Here is a 20,320-nt window from a genome sequence, read left to right as displayed (position 1 = left end):
GGAGCTCAAAGGAGGACTACCCTCATAGCTTGTGCCCCCTTGATTGTGTTTGGGCTTCCCATCATCTGGTTTCCCCGGGTTGTTTGTGGCACTAGCCCCTCTTCCACATATATGTAAATTGATATGTATGTATTTATCTAGAGCATTAATGTATCACGTAAGGCACAAACAATCAAGTCTATTGAGGATCTGAGACTGATCCTCATCATTTGAAGGAGATAAAACTACCGAAGGGTAAAACTAGACTAGAAGCTCACCTGAATGCTCAAAGCTCTCATGATCAAAATCTATGCCTTTTTGTGGAGGCTACATAACATCGAAGTAGAAAATAGCTGCCAATTTTCTCTTATTGGCCATGTCCAAGTGGCAGCCAAAGCATAGGTAACAGGAACGCTAGTGATTTGTGTGTTTTAAGTCAGAGAAGAAAGGCCACAACTTCTGCAGCTTGCTGCTCTAAAATTCATGTAAACAAGCCTGTTTCAAATTTCTTTATTTGCAAGATAAGCATCCTCCATATCTTAACGAAATATGATTCGGCCTCATCATCTAAAATATATCTTAAGTTTTCAAGCATAGACCTAGCAGATTCATGTTCTTTTAGCTTTGCTAGAATAATTTGAGTAAAATTAGTGGCCTCCTCTTCCATGATTTCTGCAGTCTTCTTGTAAATATAAGATTGCATCCTTTCAAGTATGCCATGCTGCAAAAGGAAATGAAGTGTCAGTGGACTATTTCAAGAAAGCCTTTTGAGTTGGAAGCTTTTAACAGATTCACCTTGTGATATATTTCCCAGTGAATTGGATATTCACAAAGTTCCTCTGTGCTCTTTGGAATGGCTGCAATCAATTGCTGTAATTTTAGCACAGTAGAAGGCCCCATATTTTTACAGTCAGCTGGATGACCATGTTCTGGTCCTTCATGCACTGACGTGCCTGTTTCACCTCCTTGAGATATGCTGTTCATATTGCTACTTGCATGATCTGTAGCTTTATCCACCTTCCAATAAGAACCAATAGGTTTCCAAAACATGCAACAATAACAATGGAACAATGACCCCAAAACTTTTAACCTACCGAATCCAGCATTGCTCATGACAACATTCTGCTGGGTGTTACTTGTTGTAAGACTATCACCTATGGGAAAAGTCAAAAGTCAGAATTACTATTACAGCTGTGTAATTTACTACATTATGTGCAGCAAATATTTTTGCGAACATTAACTGTTACATCTTTGACAATAGCATTAGTCTTTATCCACTTTTCAGTAAGAATCAATGGGTTTCCAGAACATTCAACAATGAATTTGGCATAGTTTGTACCTACTATTGAAAGTTAATCTCCTTGTAGGACTTCATCTGTTTTGTGCTTGGATTGTTTACTTTTTTATGTTTTTTCTTTGCTTTTTTGGTGCAATGATGGCAGATTAAGAATTCCACTTGACAAATGCATGCTACTAGATCCCTTCTTATCTGGATGCAAATTATCAGGTCAGCAAGCCTTGGTCTTACCTTTCAACACACCGGGTCCAGCATTTTTGCTTGTGATATTATCACCTACGGGAAAAGTCAAAAATCAGATGTACTGTATTAGTTGCAATTTATCAAAGTGCAACAAATATTTGCCAAACATAAACAGCTAAAACTCTGACCATGGCAGTAGTCATCAAAATGCAGTTCTACCTTCAGAATGATCTCTCTCCATGTTTGATGTTTCGGTAATCTCTGTTGTCACCTGACCTGGTGAGTTCATTTGGGGCCTTGAAGACACAGATTTACCCATCTCACTTGACTGTTTTTCATTTTGTACAGTGTCCAATTTTGAATTCATCCAATGAGACCCTACTGTGTTTGTTTCCTTCAAGCAATCATCTGGAGTAATAATCTTTGATGGAGGAGATTCCATCTGATTTGAAGATGACAACTGTTTCTGTTCATCCGCTGGATGATCAGGAATTGCTACAACTCTTATGGCATGAGATGCTAAATTCTCTAAAAATGTAGACTCACTATATTATCTTCTGCTTTTTCACTTGAGTTGGCATTTTCTGAGTCAGTCTCAATGCCATCAACCTTCTGGCCAATTCTCGTAGCATCAGCATCTGCACACAATCACATCCATGAATATTTTAATGCCACAAACTGTCAATGCATCATATTGACCACATCTGAAGACTGACAGCAGGTTGGAGATGGAGGAGATGTCCTTCCAGATTGCACACCTGCTTTTCCAGGTTCAAATGCTTGTGTGATTTCTACAGCCATCAAAGGGCAAGCACTATGCTTTTTGCTGTCAGTGGCTGTGAAGAGAGCCTTTTGCTGCTCCATGCCATGTTTAGCATTTTTCTGACTGATTATCTGTAGGTTGGTATCTAATGCAGTTTCCTCACTGAGGTGAACATGAGTAATAGAAGCTACATATAGGGGAATGTCTGATGTCTAAAGGTTCTTTGATCCATCTGAAGATGCCAAAATTTCAAGGATCGACTGCTTAGAACTGTGAAGGACAATTGTTGCATGTTTTTGTTTTGGCTGGCAATTTGACAGAGGAAGTTGGCATTCTCTCTGCAAATTCTGTAAAACTGAGTTGGAGCTGTCCTTGTAAGAAATTACTGCCTGTGCTACTAGGGATTTCTGTATTGAAGAAGAACAAATCTAATTTTTTGCACAAGACGACCTTGAGACACTATTATGTGTTAAAGATGCACTCAGAAACTCTTTCACACACAGATACTGATACATGTATCACCCTGAGGCATCACCATATGTTAAAAACCAGACGCCAAGTTATTTTTGCAAACACAGGTAATGAACCCCACTGAAAGAACAATGAGGTACCTTCAGAAGCATGCTCATCTGTTTGTTGATATGGTTGATCATTGCATGTTTTCGTTTCTACTGGCCCATTCACCAAGGGACTAGGTATTTTCTCTGCAGATTCTTTAAAATTGAGCTGCAGCTGTTGCTGTGGGGAATCACTGCCTGTGTTGCTAGGGATGGCTGTTTTGGAAGTAATAGATCTGCCATCCTTTGGGACAACATTACAGCGAGGACCAACATAGTCACCTTGAGACACATACATTGAAGAACATGTGTCAAAAATTCTTTACAAACGTGCATGTAATGAGACACATCATCAAATGAACAAAGTCTGTGCAGAATTTACCATCCATAGGATGCACAAATTCGTTGTTTTTACAATGAAATGTCTGCATCACTCCATTTTCTCTTGCATTTAGATTTGAAGTAATGTTCTCATTTTTCATGCTCTGCAAGTTGGGTTGTAGCAGTTCTTCCTTTTGGAAACAATCTTGAGTGATATGAGCACTGTTGGATAATGAAATGCATAGCTCATTCAAAGGAGACATGTTGACCCCAGGTAATAAATCTGAGCTAATATTCCCAAACCTTTTCTGATGTACATCTGGAAAAGACACAGCACCTTCGGTTAAAGTCACTCTTTAGATCAGCAGTGGAGCTAATTTGTCATGGGTACATGAAGACTGGAACTCATTTGACACTACCCATAAAAAATCCAGAGAGCTTTTTTCTGGAAATGTCTTACCCAAAGATTCAATAGCTCCACTCTGGCTGCCATTGTCTGCTCTCTGCCACTTAGCTTCTACCGTCTCTTTCTCATTTTGACGATCTATTTCATCATCCACTTTCTCCTTTCGGATTCTCTTCTGTTTTTCATAAAAATTAAAGCTGTAAATCTGTGGTACCAAATCCACACAACAACTTTCTTTTTCTTCAGTCTCAATCAATTGTTTTCTCTGTCTAACCCTCCATTTTTCTCTCCCTGATTCAAACCTTCGCTGGTCCTCTTTTATCCGTTCATACTTCTCCCACAATTTCTCTTGCTTCTCATAGCATGCTCCAGCTGCTTGAGCTTTTGTTTGATGCACTCTGTACCTCATATGTCTTTGTCTGTGATATACTTTTCTCTGTTCCAGGTGTAGTTCTTCCTTTATTGCTTCATTGCCACAAATCTCCTTTGAAATGCTTACACTCTTCAGGTGTGTCCTCCTAATGATGTTGCTATCAGAATCTGTTTCTGTCTTCCGCTTGCCATTCTTACTGTAGTTTTCTGTCTCTATCCCATTGCATTCTGAAATTGCTTGATCCTTTCCTGCATGGATTTAATAATCAACAGGCCAAGTTAAGTATCACCCAAGTATGTTTTTCTTGAGTCATTTTTTCTTTGGTTGTTTATCAGGTCTCTTTTTTCCTTTAGTTTGTTTACCAGGTTCTGCTGGAGGGGATACTGACTCAACATGTCTGCGGTTTGAATCAAATATCTCAGGTGCGTGAGAGATGCAGGGTATTGGCATTTGGACCTCTTTCTTTAGTCTGCCAAGAAGTTATAGGATTAGTAGTGCATTACACTTTGCTAGAGAAAGTTACAATCCAGACTGGTAACTGATAACCAAAACTAAAAGCCATGTCATGCATTTGGTGTGTTTGTTTTTCACCTCTGTTCTACTGGGCATGCTGACTTTTTCTGTCTTTCCTCATCTTCTTTCTTGCATTGAACAAAAATCGTCCTACATTTTGGTGCATTGTTCTCTGCTCCATGTACTGTAGAAGAAGAATGCTCTTCTTGACTCTTGACGTCATCCATTTCAGTTGGCTGCTCAACTTTTTTGCTCAGATCAACAATCTGATTCACTCTTTCCTTTAACTCGTGATGTGTCTCTCTTCCTTTCTGAGCAGAGTGCTGTAAAGGTGATTGTATCCCATCACCAACTCTGATCTGTGTGCAGAAACTTTTAGGATCAACAAAACCACAAGCAGCCCATTACCTAACTGAATATTGTCCACTATAATCAGTACACATTTTAATAATGATGATCTGGAAAATGTATGTTTTTTCGATACATATTACTACAGTCATATGGTAGTATGAGATGTGGTGGTGGTAATGCATCTCTCAATACATACATGCGTATGCACATAAAGATGTTAAGTATGGTAGTATGGAAATTATCAGGGCAGTTTTGTTTCCTTTGTTGAGCCACTTAGAATTAGCCTAAGCATTAAGCTTAAATTATGAGCTAAATTTTCTCTCACCTCTTGCATATACCCCCCCTCCCCAAAAAAAAAGAAAAAACATTTTCTTGGTGGCTAAGCCCCATTTTCTTGTTGGCTAAATTTTCTCTCACCTCTTGCATATTACCTTCCCCCCCCCCCAAAAAAAAGAAGAGAACATTTTCTCGGTGGCCGAGTCCTGTTTCCTTGACCATTATATGTTGGGGTAAAGGCCAATAGCCAAAGGCCAAGCAGGCACCCCTTGTTCATGTACACACTATACAATCTATAAGTGAAGATAATGAAGAATAAGGGTAGAATGAAATGCCCACAAAACTGCTTATGTGCTCTTGCTCTCTCTCTCTCTCTCACCCTCTTGTTTGTCAAGCTATGGGCTCTATAGCCCATCACTTTCTCTCTCCATTGATATCAAAACATCATCCGTGCGAGTTCATGGTTGGAGCAAGGAGTCCAGGTCTACCACAAAACCAACACTTGCTATCCAAAACTAAAAGAGGTGCAAATCTTAACACCAAGCTGTTGAATTTAAGTCAAATAGGTACTTAAATTAAGGGGGCAATCGAGGCTTGATTTGAAAAAAAAGAAGGGGAGGAAGGAGATGGAGGGAGGTGAGGGAGGGAAGATGGAAGAGGGTGAGGGGGCACAACAAGGAGGTGAGGGGGGAGGAGAGAGAGAGGAAGATGGAAGGTGGGGGTGTTGGGGAGAGAGATGGAGGGGGGGAGGAAAGAGAGAAAAAGAAAGAAAGAGGAAGGGGTTTTACATATAATGAATCCCTTTGAATAATCATCATATTGCTCTCCATAGTTGTTTTCAGACGTTTGTAAATGTCTGAAAACCCCATATCAGACTTGAGGTTTTTTTTAATTAAAAAATGTTGACGACTTTACACAAAAGCATACAGAATGTGGTCGCCTTTATCTGCCGACTCTTTCCCTAGATCCAGGCAGTCTGAAACACACACTCCTGAGGAATCGTGACTGAAAACGACTGAACTCAGCCTGAGGAACTCCACAAACTGTGGGAAACACAGCTCTCTACTTGGAAATACTGCTGCCTGACGTACTTAGTTGATGAGTAAATTTAATGAATGATGAAAATGATGAGTAGATTAGTTGATGACAGATGAATCATGAATCATGATATATGATGTGACTTTATTATGCAGTTTTCAGTTTTGCTTTTGGTTGTGTATTTTTCTCATATTTTGTTAAGAATATGTTAAAAAATTAGGGTCACGTATGATTCAGGTCTAGGGTCTGAATCATACTCGTTTCATACTTTCATACGCGTTTGCGTTTGACGTTTGATTCACGTATGGAAAAACTATGTTGCTCTCCTATATTACTTGTGCAAAAGAAGGATGGCTCATGGAGTATGTGCATATGCCATAGATTATTGTACTATGTATTAAAATTATGATTAAGTGTTGTTTTTTAATTCCTAGAATTGATGATGTGATGGATAGATTGTAGGGCTTAGCTATATTCAATTGCATTGACTTGAAAAATAGGTATCATTAGATACACATTAGGCTTAAGGATATACATAAGATAGGCTTTAGGACTTCATTTGATTTATATGAGTTCTTGATGTTGCCATTTGGCCCTACGAATGCTCCACACACATTGAATGGGATGATGAATAGGATTTTTCGACTACATAACATTTGTGGGTATATTCTTTTCATAGCTGCCAAGAGTTTCGAAAATTGCATATCCGTGTCAGCACCCGTGTATGAACACAACTAAAACACAATAATTCAGATAAGAACATGTATGTGAAGTGATGCTAGGGTTTACATTGAGAAAATATAGAATATATGAACAGGACTAAAGCACAAGAACTCAAATAAGAACGCAATAAATGCAAAATACAAAACACAAATAGAGAGGAAAGAGAACTTCGAAGTGAATGAATCAATGTTTCTATTGCTTCTTTGCTATGACATTTATACTCTTTTAGTTGTATGATTTTTGTACTCTTTTAGTCATTTGATATGATATAATTACACACCAAAGTTGCAATAATAAGATAGATGGATGATAATAAGTTGATTGATGAGAGTACAATTGATGGGGCAAGAATATGTAGGCTAAATTATTCATTTATGCCTTTGTCCCTTATTTAATGCTAAGTGGCATAAAAGGTGCTCACAACTAGACATGCACTTCTACACACACTAATGCACGTTCACACATGGAAAAAATAAACTAACAAACCCCACTTTGGGTCATGGATAATTGAACACATGATAGAAACATAGGAAAAAAAAAGAAATATTTAGTAAATCGTGGGTCCTTGGTAAGTTGAGACAAAGTCCCCACTACTGCGGTAAGTTGAGGCTTTTAATTGGGTATTCGAATTCTCTTTCCATTGTAGATTTTCATCATCTCGAATGCGTGAAGTATTAAGTTCTTGAACCACCCACCAACATTCTTTGTTGAAAATAGAGAGAGAGAGAGAGAGCTGAAACAACAAAGTGTACTTGTTGAACTGAAAGTGATTAAGTGAAAATACAACCTTAGGTCTAAGATGGACCAAATCCCTAACTTAAGTTAGCTAACTCTAAAACTAACTCCAGAAGTAGTGACACAACTTATTAACATAGTTGTGTTCACACTACAAACCAACTAGCTAAAACATTGGGCACTGCCTATAGAATTAGCAAATTCTAATACCCCCTTGTAGCGCCAATGTGGTGGAAGTGCAAGACGATCAATCACCAAGGGTAGCAAGTTCAAGGACTTTTGAAAAGCCTCAAACTTATCACAAGAAAATGCTTTGGCAAAAATGTCTACAACATTCTCCTATGTAGAGACATACATCAAACTGATCTCTTCTACATAGTATCTCTCTCTCACATAATGGTAATGTATCTCAATTTGTTTTATGCGAGCATGAAACATAGGATTCTATGCCATTGCAATAGCACTCTGACTATCAAAAAGAATGGGTGTAGGACCCTCCAAAGAAATCTATAGATCAGCCAATAATCTACACATTCCATTGTTGCAGTGAAGGCTGCCCTATACTCAGCCTCACAAGACAAGGTAGCCACTATAGGCTATTTCTTACTTAGCCATGAAATGTGTGAACGGCCCGAAAAGAAACAGTGTCCACTAGTAGACTGCCTAGTGTCTAAATCACCAGCCCCATCTAAATCGTTGTAAGCTTGTAAGTGCAAGTCTCCCCCTGTGAAATAATAAAGCATATGACTGAGTACCTTACAAATATCTAAAGATTCTCTTGAAAGCTTGCCAATGTATTGTTCATGGGCTATGCATAAACCTACTCAACGTGTGTTGCAAAGGTAAATAAAACAACCAACAGCCTGGCTATAAGTTACAACATCAGACATCTCTTCACCATCATACATGGACAGCTTGTGTGCTGACTCCATAAGAATGCATATAGGCTTGCAATCTTGCATATTAAACCCATGCAAAAGCTTATCCACATACTGCGATTAAGATATGATGATGCCATGCTAATTTTGGATTAATTAAATCCCCAAATAGTAGTATAAACAACTCACATTTGACATAGCAAAAGTATGTTTCAGTTCAGCCTTGAAATCTTCAATTTAATGCTCTTTTGGTCCGGTGAATAGCATACCATCTACATATAAAATGATAACCAGCAAGTCCCCCCTTCATTCTTAGAGCAGAGAGTGGGTGCAGTTGGACTATTTGTGAACCCAATGCTGGCCAAACAACCATCAATCTTAGCATATCATGCACGAGGAGCTTGTTTAAACCATAAAAAGCTTTATGCAACTTGCAAACCATGTGCTCTTTGCCTTTCACCGTAAACCTTGAGGTTGTGACACATAAACATCCTCGTGTAAGTCACCATTTGAGAATGTTGTCTTGATGTCCGACTAGTGTATCTTCCGTTCATAATTTGCAACCATTGCAATGACAAACCTAACTATACTCATACAAGATTTAGGAACAAATGTCTCCTCATAATCAATGCCCTTTTGCTGTGTATATCCCTTGGCTACCAAACATGCTTTGTACCTATCTATAGTACCATTAGCCTTACACTTTAGTTTATAGACCCATTTGGCCCCAATGGCCTTCTTGCCATGGGGCAACTCAACAAGATCCCATGTATAATTGGTGGCAATAGAATCCAATTCTTCTTGCATGGCCTGCATCCAATGTACATCCTGCTGGGCTTCTTCTAAGAAATTAGACTCATCATTATCTAAGAGCGAGCAAAAAGATGCATATTCGTCATCTACTTCCGAAAAATCAGTCAAATGAGCCCCCCCTGCATGATGTGCTACATGTCTAGTAGTCTTTCTAGTGCGTTAAGGTGAGGGAGCATCCATTTTGCTCTCCTAGAGAGTTTGTAATAGCCATCTTGGGACTGTTTTTGCTGCATTTACAGCAGCCCTTTCTTGCTGTACTGCATGTTCCACTACTGGAGGCAAAGCACCATCAAAGTGATGTAGCAATAGCTTGCTATAACAAATCTGTCCAACCATTTTCAACATGCTTGGACCCAAAGAAAGTGGTAGGAGGCCTTCAAATACATCACCCAAGTCCTAGGTAGCTGGCATTTCAAACTGATCACGTGAAAAGGTTGCATTTTCAGCAAAGATTACATCCCTATCAACAAACACTTTCTTCTTGCATGGATCATACAAGCAATAGCCTTTGCTTTCCGAACTATAGCAGATAAAAATGCATTTTATGGCCTTGTCATCGAGCTTGCCACAAAGCTTCTTAGGTACATGCACATAAGCTATGCATCCAAACACTCAAAAGTAATCAATCTTCACTTTCTTGCCATGAAAGCCTCAAACAGTGTGATAGTCTTTAGTGCCTTTGTAGCTGCACAATTAATCATTATAAACATGATTTGCAGACTAAAGACCCTCTAACCAAAACTTATGTGGCAATCCTTTGCTCTTAAGCATGCATCTTGTCATCTCTATAAGTGTGCGATGCTTTCTTTTAACCACTCATTCTGTTGAGGTGTCAACTAACAATGGCTTAATACATAATGCCATGCTCAAGCAAAAATGTCTCAAATGCACGAGACATATGCTCCTCACAGTGGGTTCATGCGCAATGTCATGCTCAAGCAAAAGTGTCTCAAATGCATGAGACATATACACCCGCCCCCCCCCCCCCCCCCCCTGCAAAGAGTCTGTACCTTTAAACCTATTTTTGCTTCCAATTTTGCAACCAAGAGTTTGAAGTGCATAAATACATTTGATTTTACCTTCAAACCATATACCCAAGTGTACCTAGAGTAGTCATTGATAAATGTAACAAAATAGAAATGACCACCAAGTGCTCTAGTCCTTTGAATGTATGAGCTGCACTTTTTGGATAGCATACACGACATCATTCTTTTTAAAAGCAATTCTATGCATTTTCCAAGAATGCGACTCTCACAAGCATGGGGAGATGGAGTATCCAAAGTAGGCAAAGCATTTATCATTTGACACCTCTGAAGAGTCATGAAACTACCAAAGCTCATGTGACCATAGCGAGCAGTTAGTTGTAGCATCCCTGTACGAAGATTGAGTGATGGACGTCTCTTAAACAACTAAATCGGAGTCCTTTTTCTTCTCGTTGGCCAACCTTTTCCTACATTCATCAATGTAATGTCCTAGTTTCTTGCAATAGTGGCATTTCCCCTTTTTCTTTGTCTTCTCTGACCTTGTGCAACCTTGTTTAATTGCTATCTCGAATCTACCTTTTGCCAATTTTTTACAAACTACTTCACTTTGCCCTTGCTCTTATGTTTAGAGAGTATGGCAATATCCCTTGACCTCATAGCAACATTTCTCCTAGTCTATTCCTCTTGTAATAAGAGGCCTTCCAACTCCACAAAAGTAAGAGGCATCTTTAGAGTCCCATCTCCTCTGATCTATTGTAGGGGTAGAGGCACCAATTGGAGCAACAACAAGAGCAACTGGCTATCCTCTAGCACTACCCTAAGGTGTCTAAGAAGCAAGCTCACCCAATCTCGATAAATCGCTTGTTATATAATCCTAGAGATCCTTTGCAATGAGAAGATTGTGCACTATAAAACTCCATAGAGGATAATTGGTACCATCTAGCTTGTCCTCCTATGTGGGGGCTTCCAAGATGTTTATTTAATCTCAGGTTTTGTGGTTTGATATTGCTGCAATTTATGCACAGATTGAGTAGCCAAACACTTCCAAACTGAAGTATGAAGTATACTCAACACGAGATACTAAAGCAAATGCAAAATCATCAAAACTCTTAGGTGCTTTGTCTATGTTTGAAATTAGATGATGATGATTGAAATGATAATGCACCAACTTCATTTTGACTTTGAGAAACAAAACTTAAAGAGGAATTTGAAGAAGAAAATTTGGATTTTTCTCATACACCTTTTTCTGTGTTTACATAAAAGTATCAATCCTCTTTAGAACTTAGATTGTTATGAAGTGAGTGACGAGTGCCTTCTTCATGAATATTACCAACACCCTACATGGAAGTAGAAATATTAAAAGCAAAAGCAAAAGTAAACACTTGTGTACCCGACGCCGAAGTGGAAGGAGGGGAAGAATATAAAGGTCTATACTCAGTGTTTGCTTCTCTAATAGGATGGACAGTCCCATATGGAGATTTCGTCATAAAATCATTAGACTTATGTGCAGGTAAATAAGCAATGTTAATTTTCAATAATTGTTAGGCTTGATACATGAATCAAATCGTACTCGGCCCATGAGATCTCGTAGGGTATGTAGACACCGTGATAGTCAAATGTCTCTCCACTAGTTTCAGAACCTCATTCGGCAAGCTGTGAAGCCCACACTTGCTCGATTCTCGGCATAAGACGTACTAGAGACTAAAGTGGTGTGGAAGTATTCAAAATCATCTTTCCTCGATGAACTTGTTTTCTAACTGACAAGCTTTTCGATCAAGGGCCTAGGTTTTTTCAAAGTGTACCTAGCTTTGGTACCATGTAAAGAAATATTTGTCTAAAAAAAAAAACACAATTGTATGACAAAGCACAAATTGATAACGAACACAATTAGGGTTAGGGTAACTCATAACCAATGAATAGTAAAGATGAACGAATGGATAATAAATAAATACAATGCTCAATGCAGCAAACACACTATGCAAGGTGAACAACTTGTGTCTCAAGGACTAGGGTAGAGACCATGAGATGGAGAGTGTCGTACTCAAATGGATCCCGAAACGCAGCAGACAGCCTCCAAACAGTGGGCAGTAGACTAAAATCTGTCTTGATGATGCAATCAACTACTACAGCAGCAAAACGCAGCAATTTGGATGACTTGGCAGGCTGACGTGGCATGCAGATGCTGCAGATGATGTGGCAGTTAGTCAGATGGAGCAGAACAGTGAACGCAGGCTGAATGGTAATGTGGCAGCAAAACCCAGCTGTCTACAGTCACTAGGCAGTAGGAGATGGCTGGGATCTGTCGCCTGAAGGCTGAACAAAAAACACCAACTGTAAACGCAGCCTTGGACATCAGCAAGCTGAAGCCTGATGGCTGATAATGGTGCTTGAAGCAAGCACCTGGCTATAGGCAGCAACTCAAACTGAGATGTCCTAAGCAAGATAGGGTGTGGACAGCAGAAATAGGTTGCCAACAATTTGCAAAATAGAGATGGGTTGAGTGGTGGGAGGCCTATCTATTTATAGATGGATGGCTCCTTCCAAATTGGGGTTTGGCTTATTGAGGCACAATCTTTGACAAATCTAGAATAACTTCTTGTCCATAGCAGTCAACAACATTAATCCTCAAATTACTCTTTGTTTTGAGAGCGCAAGGAGCCCAATTGAATCTTTATGGTTGCAAGCAATTTATCCTTGCTGTTGACCACAAAATGTCTCCAATCTACTATGAATTCACTGATTTACAGCAACAACCCTTCATGCATGACTCAGATCCACATGCACACATCCCAAGGCATCCATGCCAACACTAATTCTTGCTGAATGCAGGCCAAGAAGTAGCAAATTTTGCACAGTAGCACTTCGGGTGCACAATTGTGACTCAAGTTGGCATGGGGAAGAGACATAAGTAGTAGAAGAGAGAGAATTCAAGTACCAGCCTGCTTGCTGCATTTTTGTGCCACACATTGCTATGCAGTCTAGATGTTGCTGTGTTTGGCTTCAACACTCACAATCAACCTTGGAACTGAGCCAGTGGACAAATATCTCCATCATTGATGCTTCCTAGGTTGCCTATGTTAGATTCAACATTGAGCTTTAATCGTGTGTTGTGTTTGGGATCCATGCTGGAGGATGATATCATCATAAAGTTTCCCTTGGTTTTTCCCCACGAGAACCCTTTGCACCTTGAGTATCCCCTATATCACACCAGCATACTCCAGTGATGTGTTCATTGAGTTCATTTCAGCACTCATTCACTTGTTTCTCCATTTGCAATTTTTTGAGGTCATTTGTGGGTCACGTTTAGATGCTTTGTGTTTTCTCTACAAAACCTAGCATATCCTGACATTTCTATCAAGTTTCCCTCCCTTTTTTCCATTGAGACCCTTCTCCTCAAAGACCCTACCAAGGAGGAGGATGAACCAAGTTGGCAAGATCTCAGACTTACACAAACACATACCATGTGAATACAGGTATCCATTAAGTGAATGTACAAAAAAGGCTTGAATTGACAACTTGGGGATTATAAGTTTAGGTGTTAATGGCTAGGCCATCGCCTTTGGGTAGTTCATTTCGATCTTCATCACAAGCTCACATAAAGAATTACTTCATCCAGCTTGTATAACATGACATTAGATTTCAAAACATTGATAGAGGCTGCTATTACTCCTACATTTTGTGATGTGCCCTTGCAGCATATGTTAGTTGCTTCAAGAGGGGAATACATCATAGCTAAATCACTAGAACTCACATGTACAAATGCTTTCATAAGTCTTAGGGTCTGTTTTACCATTTCAGACTAGTGGTTCAATCAACCTGAAAAATGTAACTAGCAATCTTAAAACTATAAAAGATGCTAGAAACATACTCATAATACAAACAAATCCTTCAATTTGAACATGAACAAGACAATTGAGAACTTGGAGTGGGAATTGAAACACCATGCCATTGCGTAAGCATGTGTGAAAGATTTGTGTAAAGGTTGTGGTGATAGGGAAATCTTTGGGAATGGAAGTGATGCCAATCCTTGGGAACACTATTTCATTCGGCATCTACATTCTATGAAGCCATCCTCTATCGGTTGTAAGAAGTGGTCTCGGTAGAAAGCCACCTTCAATGGGTGAGCTCAATGCTCTCTCCACATGCATAGTAATGAAAGAACATACATTTTTGTACTCTATACTTAAGTTTGAAAACCTAAGCAACAAAGAGTGTCAAATCACCACTTGTCAAAACAAATTTTCAATAGTAGCTGAAACACCCACACCCCCAAACCAGTCATAACGGGAGGATTTACAAAAATATCAATTTTTGTGAGTATCTAGCTATCTTTTGCTCTATGTTTTCATGGAAAAATGGATTGTAAGAACAACTTCAAAATCTTGTTGAAAAATAGCCACGATTACTTGCGCATGCTAGAGGGGACTTTTGGTTGTCTTAGACCTTAAAAAACTACACATGATGCTTTTTGTCAGCGCGGGGAAGAATGTGAGAATGACAATACTTTGAACTTAACAAACTCGATCAATTATCACCATGAAAATTAGAACTGAGAGAGAGAGAGAGAGAGAGAAGTCGACACCATGTTGAGAGGGGAACCGGCCCCTCCTCCTTGACAGGAAATTATTGAAACAAAACCACGGGCACCACGTGCCTGAACCATATACAAAAATGTTGATTTGCTGCAATTCTGAAAATTAGGGTTTTGAAACCCTAATTTTTGCAATCTCCAAGCAACAAGTTGTTTCTCTTCTTTAGTGCTTGGATTAGATCAAGCTAAATAGAAAGTGCTTCTTGGATTAGAGATAGATAGGAGAGTACAAAGTATGCGGTTGAAATTTTAGTATGAGAGCTTGTTTCAAACGAAGAGAGACCTTTAATATTTAGGCGTGGGGCTTGGGTACTCAAAAGTAAAAAATAGAGACTACAAATGACAAGTGTTTGTTGAAAATGTTAAGTATAAGAACTTGGGACACTTATCTCTTGAAAATGACACATGTCCTTCTTTATATTTTTATATATGTCACATGTCACTTTTCTAAAGAAAAAAGCTTGCAAACTACTCTAAAAATATCTCAAATGGTTAAGAATTTGAGATAGCTATTGAAGACAAAATTGTTCCTTGTAAAATTTCGGAGCTTTGATGCTAACAGAATTTCCATTTAAGCAACTTCTAAAAATAGTAACCTCCTAAAATTTAGGAGTCGCCAAATTTAGCTTCTGGAGAGCTCATTATATAGATTCACCGGTTCAAAGTTTGTTTCTTCAATCATGAGCATCTGGTTTCACTTTCTGAAACCACTCATTATATGGGCTTCTAGTCAATGTGACTATCTAAGTGTAAAAGGCTTAGTCATCTGAGTTTTCTAGTCAATTTGACCGTCCAACTAAACTTTAAATTTCTCTTGGGCATCTTATCAATGACGACTGAAGTATAATTATAGAGCGTTCAAGCCACTGGCCACCCTTAAATAGAAAGATGAACATTTAATCATATTTTAAAATACTTAAATAATACAAGTCACCTTTGAAAGTACATGAGGATCAAATTAATTTGGAATCATTGAGCCAATATATCTTGGTAACAATTGATATACAAAAGGTTTGTTACACTCCTCTCAAATAGTGATTTTACCTTTTAGAATAAGAAACTCTCAACAATTGGCATGCTTCTTTAAAAACCTCAATGTGTAATAACTATTGAAATTGCCAGCCTAAAAGCATGCCAAAGTCATTAGGGTATGGTTTTGTTGTATTTCAATAATTGGCTGATGCATCCCATAGTTTACAAAAATTGAATAGTTTTACAACTATGTGAAGAGATCACATAATTGGCAAAATTCTTCCACTACAGAAAATTTTCAAGTTTGGAGCATGGTTGACAACTGAATAAAAGTCTTTGATTGGGTTTGAGAAACATCAGGGTCAATATTCTACACATCCAAATGCAATAAACTGTGGTGTGTAAATGCTTATCACATGTAAATTATATGTAGTTCACCTAATGCTCAATCATGAATGTCTAGAGTGACCAAAATCAGGACAAAGTGCAAAAGGTCAAGCAACTAAATAATATGTGCGTAAAAATATTATGCATTCATCAAGCTATGTGTTTTTCCTATCTTTCATCTTTCGAAGTTAAGACAACCTTTAAACTTTCCGAGCGAAGTTATCAACCTACCACAATTGCGGATTTATCTGTTTGCATGCACTTTGAAGATTTAGATTTGAGTCTTTCATTGTATAGATTAAGACTATAGATCTTCCACCCGATTGGCTAAGGTAATTATCTTTCACTGCAGAGGATCATTATCGTTAGCTAGGGTTAGGGCTAAGCACACAAGGATCTCACAAACACTTTTTCTGTAAGACCTCGGAGATTAGAGTTGGATTCAGCAAAACCCAAAGTAGTGACATGTTGGCTACTCACACCCAAAAGCAGCCCAAGATTCACACCTATATTTTTGCATGTGCTTGCCTATGCATGCATGTGTGGCAAAACGGATACACCAGCATTTGACTAGGCTCTATTGAGTTCTGGATGTTGGAATTTCTCATCAAAGCTTTGCCCTCTACCGCATGAGAGATGTCCTCATGTTCTACCAGTTTGGAACCTCAGGATTGAGATCCCTGTTCCCTGCTCCATGATTGGCTCGGATTTAATCGTACCTACTTCAAATCAAAGCATCATTGCAAAAGGTTCCCTGCTCATGGAAAGAGTATGCCTGTGGCATCTCTGGTTTCAGGTTTTTTGGCTCCATCAGACTTGGAAAGTAGCAAAACATAAAGTTTACATTCGCATCTAGACTTCCAAATTACAGAAAATGACAGCACCCACCAAAGGTTGCATTCACAGGACCTCCAAACAACCACAAAATTTAGCAGCCAAGAAAGGCCTCCCTACACATGCCATCCAGCAAAGAGGGCATGGCACTGGCCAAGGCTGGGATGATGGCAAAAGACCCAGGGGATAAATAACAGTCAAAACATCAGCAATGACAGCACTGGATTGGGTGAAAAATAGACAGGCCTGAGAGAGAAATAATAGCCAAAAAATCAGCAACAATGGCTCTGAATTGGGCAGAAAATAGGAGCAAATCACAGCAGGGGTTTGTACAGCGAATGCAAGCTGATGCATGCTCACATAAAAAGGCAAGAATAATCAGGTCCTGAGCATGCTTCCAGCTCTTTATGGGTCCACAAAGCTCTACAAGCATACCAGTTTGCATCAGATAATTCAATAGGACTCATGACAAGTGAGCCTCAAAGCTTAGAAACTTTACCTGTAAGTGTGACCTTTCGAAATCATCATGGACCTTTACTGCATTCGCCGATGAAGAAGATTGTCCCTCATCCTTACCAATTTGATTGAGGCCAGTTGGCTGTGCTGTTAGGACAGTGTCTGTGCATACCTCATCTTCTTGTGGCCTGAGAAAAGACTGAGGCATGAAGATATGTTTGGTAAGATGAGATGCCAAATCATGAGGAGGCATATCTGCAGTTATGAAATTAATTCAATGTAAGCTTTACAAGAAATAATGATACCAAAGCAAGCTATACAAAACTCTTTGCGATATTTGAGTGAAGCTCAGACAATATTCAGCTAATAGGGCTAGTGTTGTTTTCATCTATGACAATGTGGATAGCTGTGTTTTATCACACCATCTGACTTGAGCAAAAGCAAGTCGCAGTGGAGGAGCTTAACATCCATAAAAGAAAACTAGTAACACATTTTCCTGGGTTTGCTCACATGATTCCACATCCCGATTGTAGCCTCCTGGAGAATGTTGTCAAAATTAATGGTTTCACTAATTTGGTGTACAAAACAATACCAACCACGATGGAGTTCAGCTGTACCAACAAACTCTTCCCAATGACTATCTGCTGTCTGGAGTGTCACAGACAAGCAGTGAGCTGAATATCACAATTCTTGTAGACTAGCACGCATTGAGCACGTGCCTTTCCACATCATTGTGCTTCCATAACCAAACTAAATGCTGTGGGACAACAGGCTGAAATTCATCTGTTTAGAACACATTTGAGCATGCCAGAATTTTGAGCCTAGTATGACTGTCTAAGAACACCATTTCTTTCGCCCTGGCATCATCGAACACTAGAATTTTTAATGCTACCCCTGAGACAATTTTCATTTGCCTGAGGTTTATATTCTTTCAGGTAGACCACTTAAACTCAAGGCATGTGTTACCAATTTGCTCCATAGAATAGAAATCAATGTTAGCAGAGGCACCTTCGTAGTCAGCAGCTTGTGTAGGATTCCTCATTTGCACAAATTGTGGACATGCAACTTGAGCAGACAAGTTTCCAGATACTGCTTCCACTAGAATCTGTGAATCAGATTGTAACCGCCCAGATGTGCCAAATATATTAGCCTGCTTCTGTCCCAGTGTGCCTTGCCCTGTCGTTGGTAGTGGCTTGGCAGAACATGGAAACATTGTAGGAGCCTCTGTCTGTGTTGTGCATGTTGACATTCCCAGAATAACAAGAGTTGGAAGTTCTGCCCCCATTGTATTTTTCCTTATGAATAAAACTGGTTGAGAAGAGCATTGAATGTCACCTTGATTGGGTCCATTATGCTCAGTATAGTGTCCTGATGTTGTATCCAGGTTAGAATATTGAGCAGCAGTTGCAGGTTGCATTGTTGCTGGCATGAGCTGGGGAATACTGGGAACGGAAGCTTGATCCGCTTCACAATGTACTGAATTTGACGTTGCTTGAGTAGGTGCTAACATTGTTGTGCATTGGCCGGGCATTGGTATCAATGGAAGATGGCATGCCATACTTTGATAAAAAGCAGCTGCCTGGGCGGTGAACTCTGAAGGTAAGTGAGAACTTGAGCATCCCATATTTACATGAGGATATGGAGGAGCAGCTGCCTGAGCTGTGCATGCCAGATGAGGATATGCTATAATTGCAGCCTGGGCTGTGCACTGGGGCAAGCACGCAATGCTTGGAGGAGCAGCTGCCTGAGCTGTGTGTATCGGCACATGAGGATATGCTATACATGCTGCCTTGACTGCGCATGGTCGCGAGCATGTGGTGTTTGGAGGACCTGCCAGGGTCATGTGACTCCTTAGCATTGGCATTGGTGGACATGCCATATGTAGAGGAGCTGTCTGGGCTGCATATTGCAATGACAATAGTTGAGAAGGGCATGCCGTATTAAGAGGTTGTACTACCTGCATTAAATGTATTGGTGGTGGTTGAGGAGGTGCTAGTTCTTGCTGCCAAGTAAGATGCTCTGAAAGGGAGGAAGGCATCGCTGGTCTGAAGGGGTGTGGATGGTCTGGTGGACATGCCATATGTAGAGAAGCTGTCTCGCCTGCAGATTGTAATGACAATGGTTGATAAGGGCATGCCATATTAAGAGGTTGTACTACATGCATAGTATGTATTGGTGGTGGTTGGGGAGGTTCTACTTCCTGCTGCCAAGTAAGATGCTCTGAAAGGGAGGAAGGAATCACAGGTCTGAAGGGGCGTGGATGGTCTGGTGTTGCCAGTTGTAGGGAGTATATTGCCCGGGATTTCTCTGGTCTTTGTAAGCACGAGCTCGAAAATGATGAAGAATGAGGCCCATAGACTTCTCTTGGCCATCCTGCGGCCCGTCTGGCTTTGAAATGTCTATTGTTCCGGCAGGAACTAAGTAATTGCTCTCGTTTTTGGTGCCTAATTGGAACTTCCCTGGCTTTCGTAGGCAAGCTGATTTCTGTTGCGGTTATGGCAGGGCGTCCTGGTGGCTCTAAACCCGGAGGAAATGTCAAAACGTCATCACAGGAAATAACTGCATCCGGTCCTTGAACGGAAGAGCCGTATTGTGCGGTTGCTTGATCCATTGGTGTGTTCTGATCAGTAGAAGCTTCTCTGTGAAATGCACAACGTAAAAACGAGCTCATGGACGCTATGCGCTCCATGTAAGATTTGAGCCGAGGCCATACGAGGGGCGAGGTGGTGTTTCCCCGATTTCCTGGGACGCCATGCCGGCATTTGGACGTCCTGCAACGCCGGGGCACTCCTGAGGAAGGAGCCTATTGATCCTTCTGAAAACCGTGAGGTGACGGTATGGCTATGTCAGCATTGTTAGTGGCCCCGGGTTTGAAAGAGCGTAAAGCAAAG

At 39.9% G+C, this 20,320-nt stretch overlaps 1 protein-coding gene across 1 annotated transcript; it reads right to left on the bottom strand.

Annotated features, from left to right (window-relative positions):
- Nucleotides 1-409: 409 nt before the first annotated feature.
- LOC148038210 (uncharacterized) lies at nt 410-20,100 on the bottom strand. Its single transcript, XM_087675223.1, has 15 exons — nt 18,438-20,100; nt 18,238-18,323; nt 18,026-18,077; nt 17,473-17,684; nt 4,471-4,751; nt 4,242-4,348; nt 3,561-4,127; nt 3,162-3,419; nt 2,834-3,061; nt 2,006-2,097; nt 1,679-1,925; nt 1,508-1,552; nt 1,074-1,133; nt 775-980; nt 410-700 (listed from the first exon to the last, which is right to left on the bottom strand). The coding sequence occupies exons 1-15, from the start codon at nt 20,098-20,100 to the stop codon at nt 461-463; spliced, it is 4,344 nt and encodes a 1,447-aa protein (XP_087531349.1). The 3' UTR covers nt 410-460.
- Nucleotides 20,101-20,320: the final 220 nt, after the last annotated feature.

This window comes from Lygodium microphyllum, chromosome 3, assembly GCF_053477565.2.
Source record: "Lygodium microphyllum isolate KBCC chromosome 3, Lygodium_microphyllum_v1.1.10, whole genome shotgun sequence".
Taxonomy (NCBI): Eukaryota; Viridiplantae; Streptophyta; class Polypodiopsida; order Schizaeales; family Lygodiaceae; genus Lygodium; species Lygodium microphyllum.
This window is presented reverse-complemented; position numbering and strand designations above follow the sequence as displayed.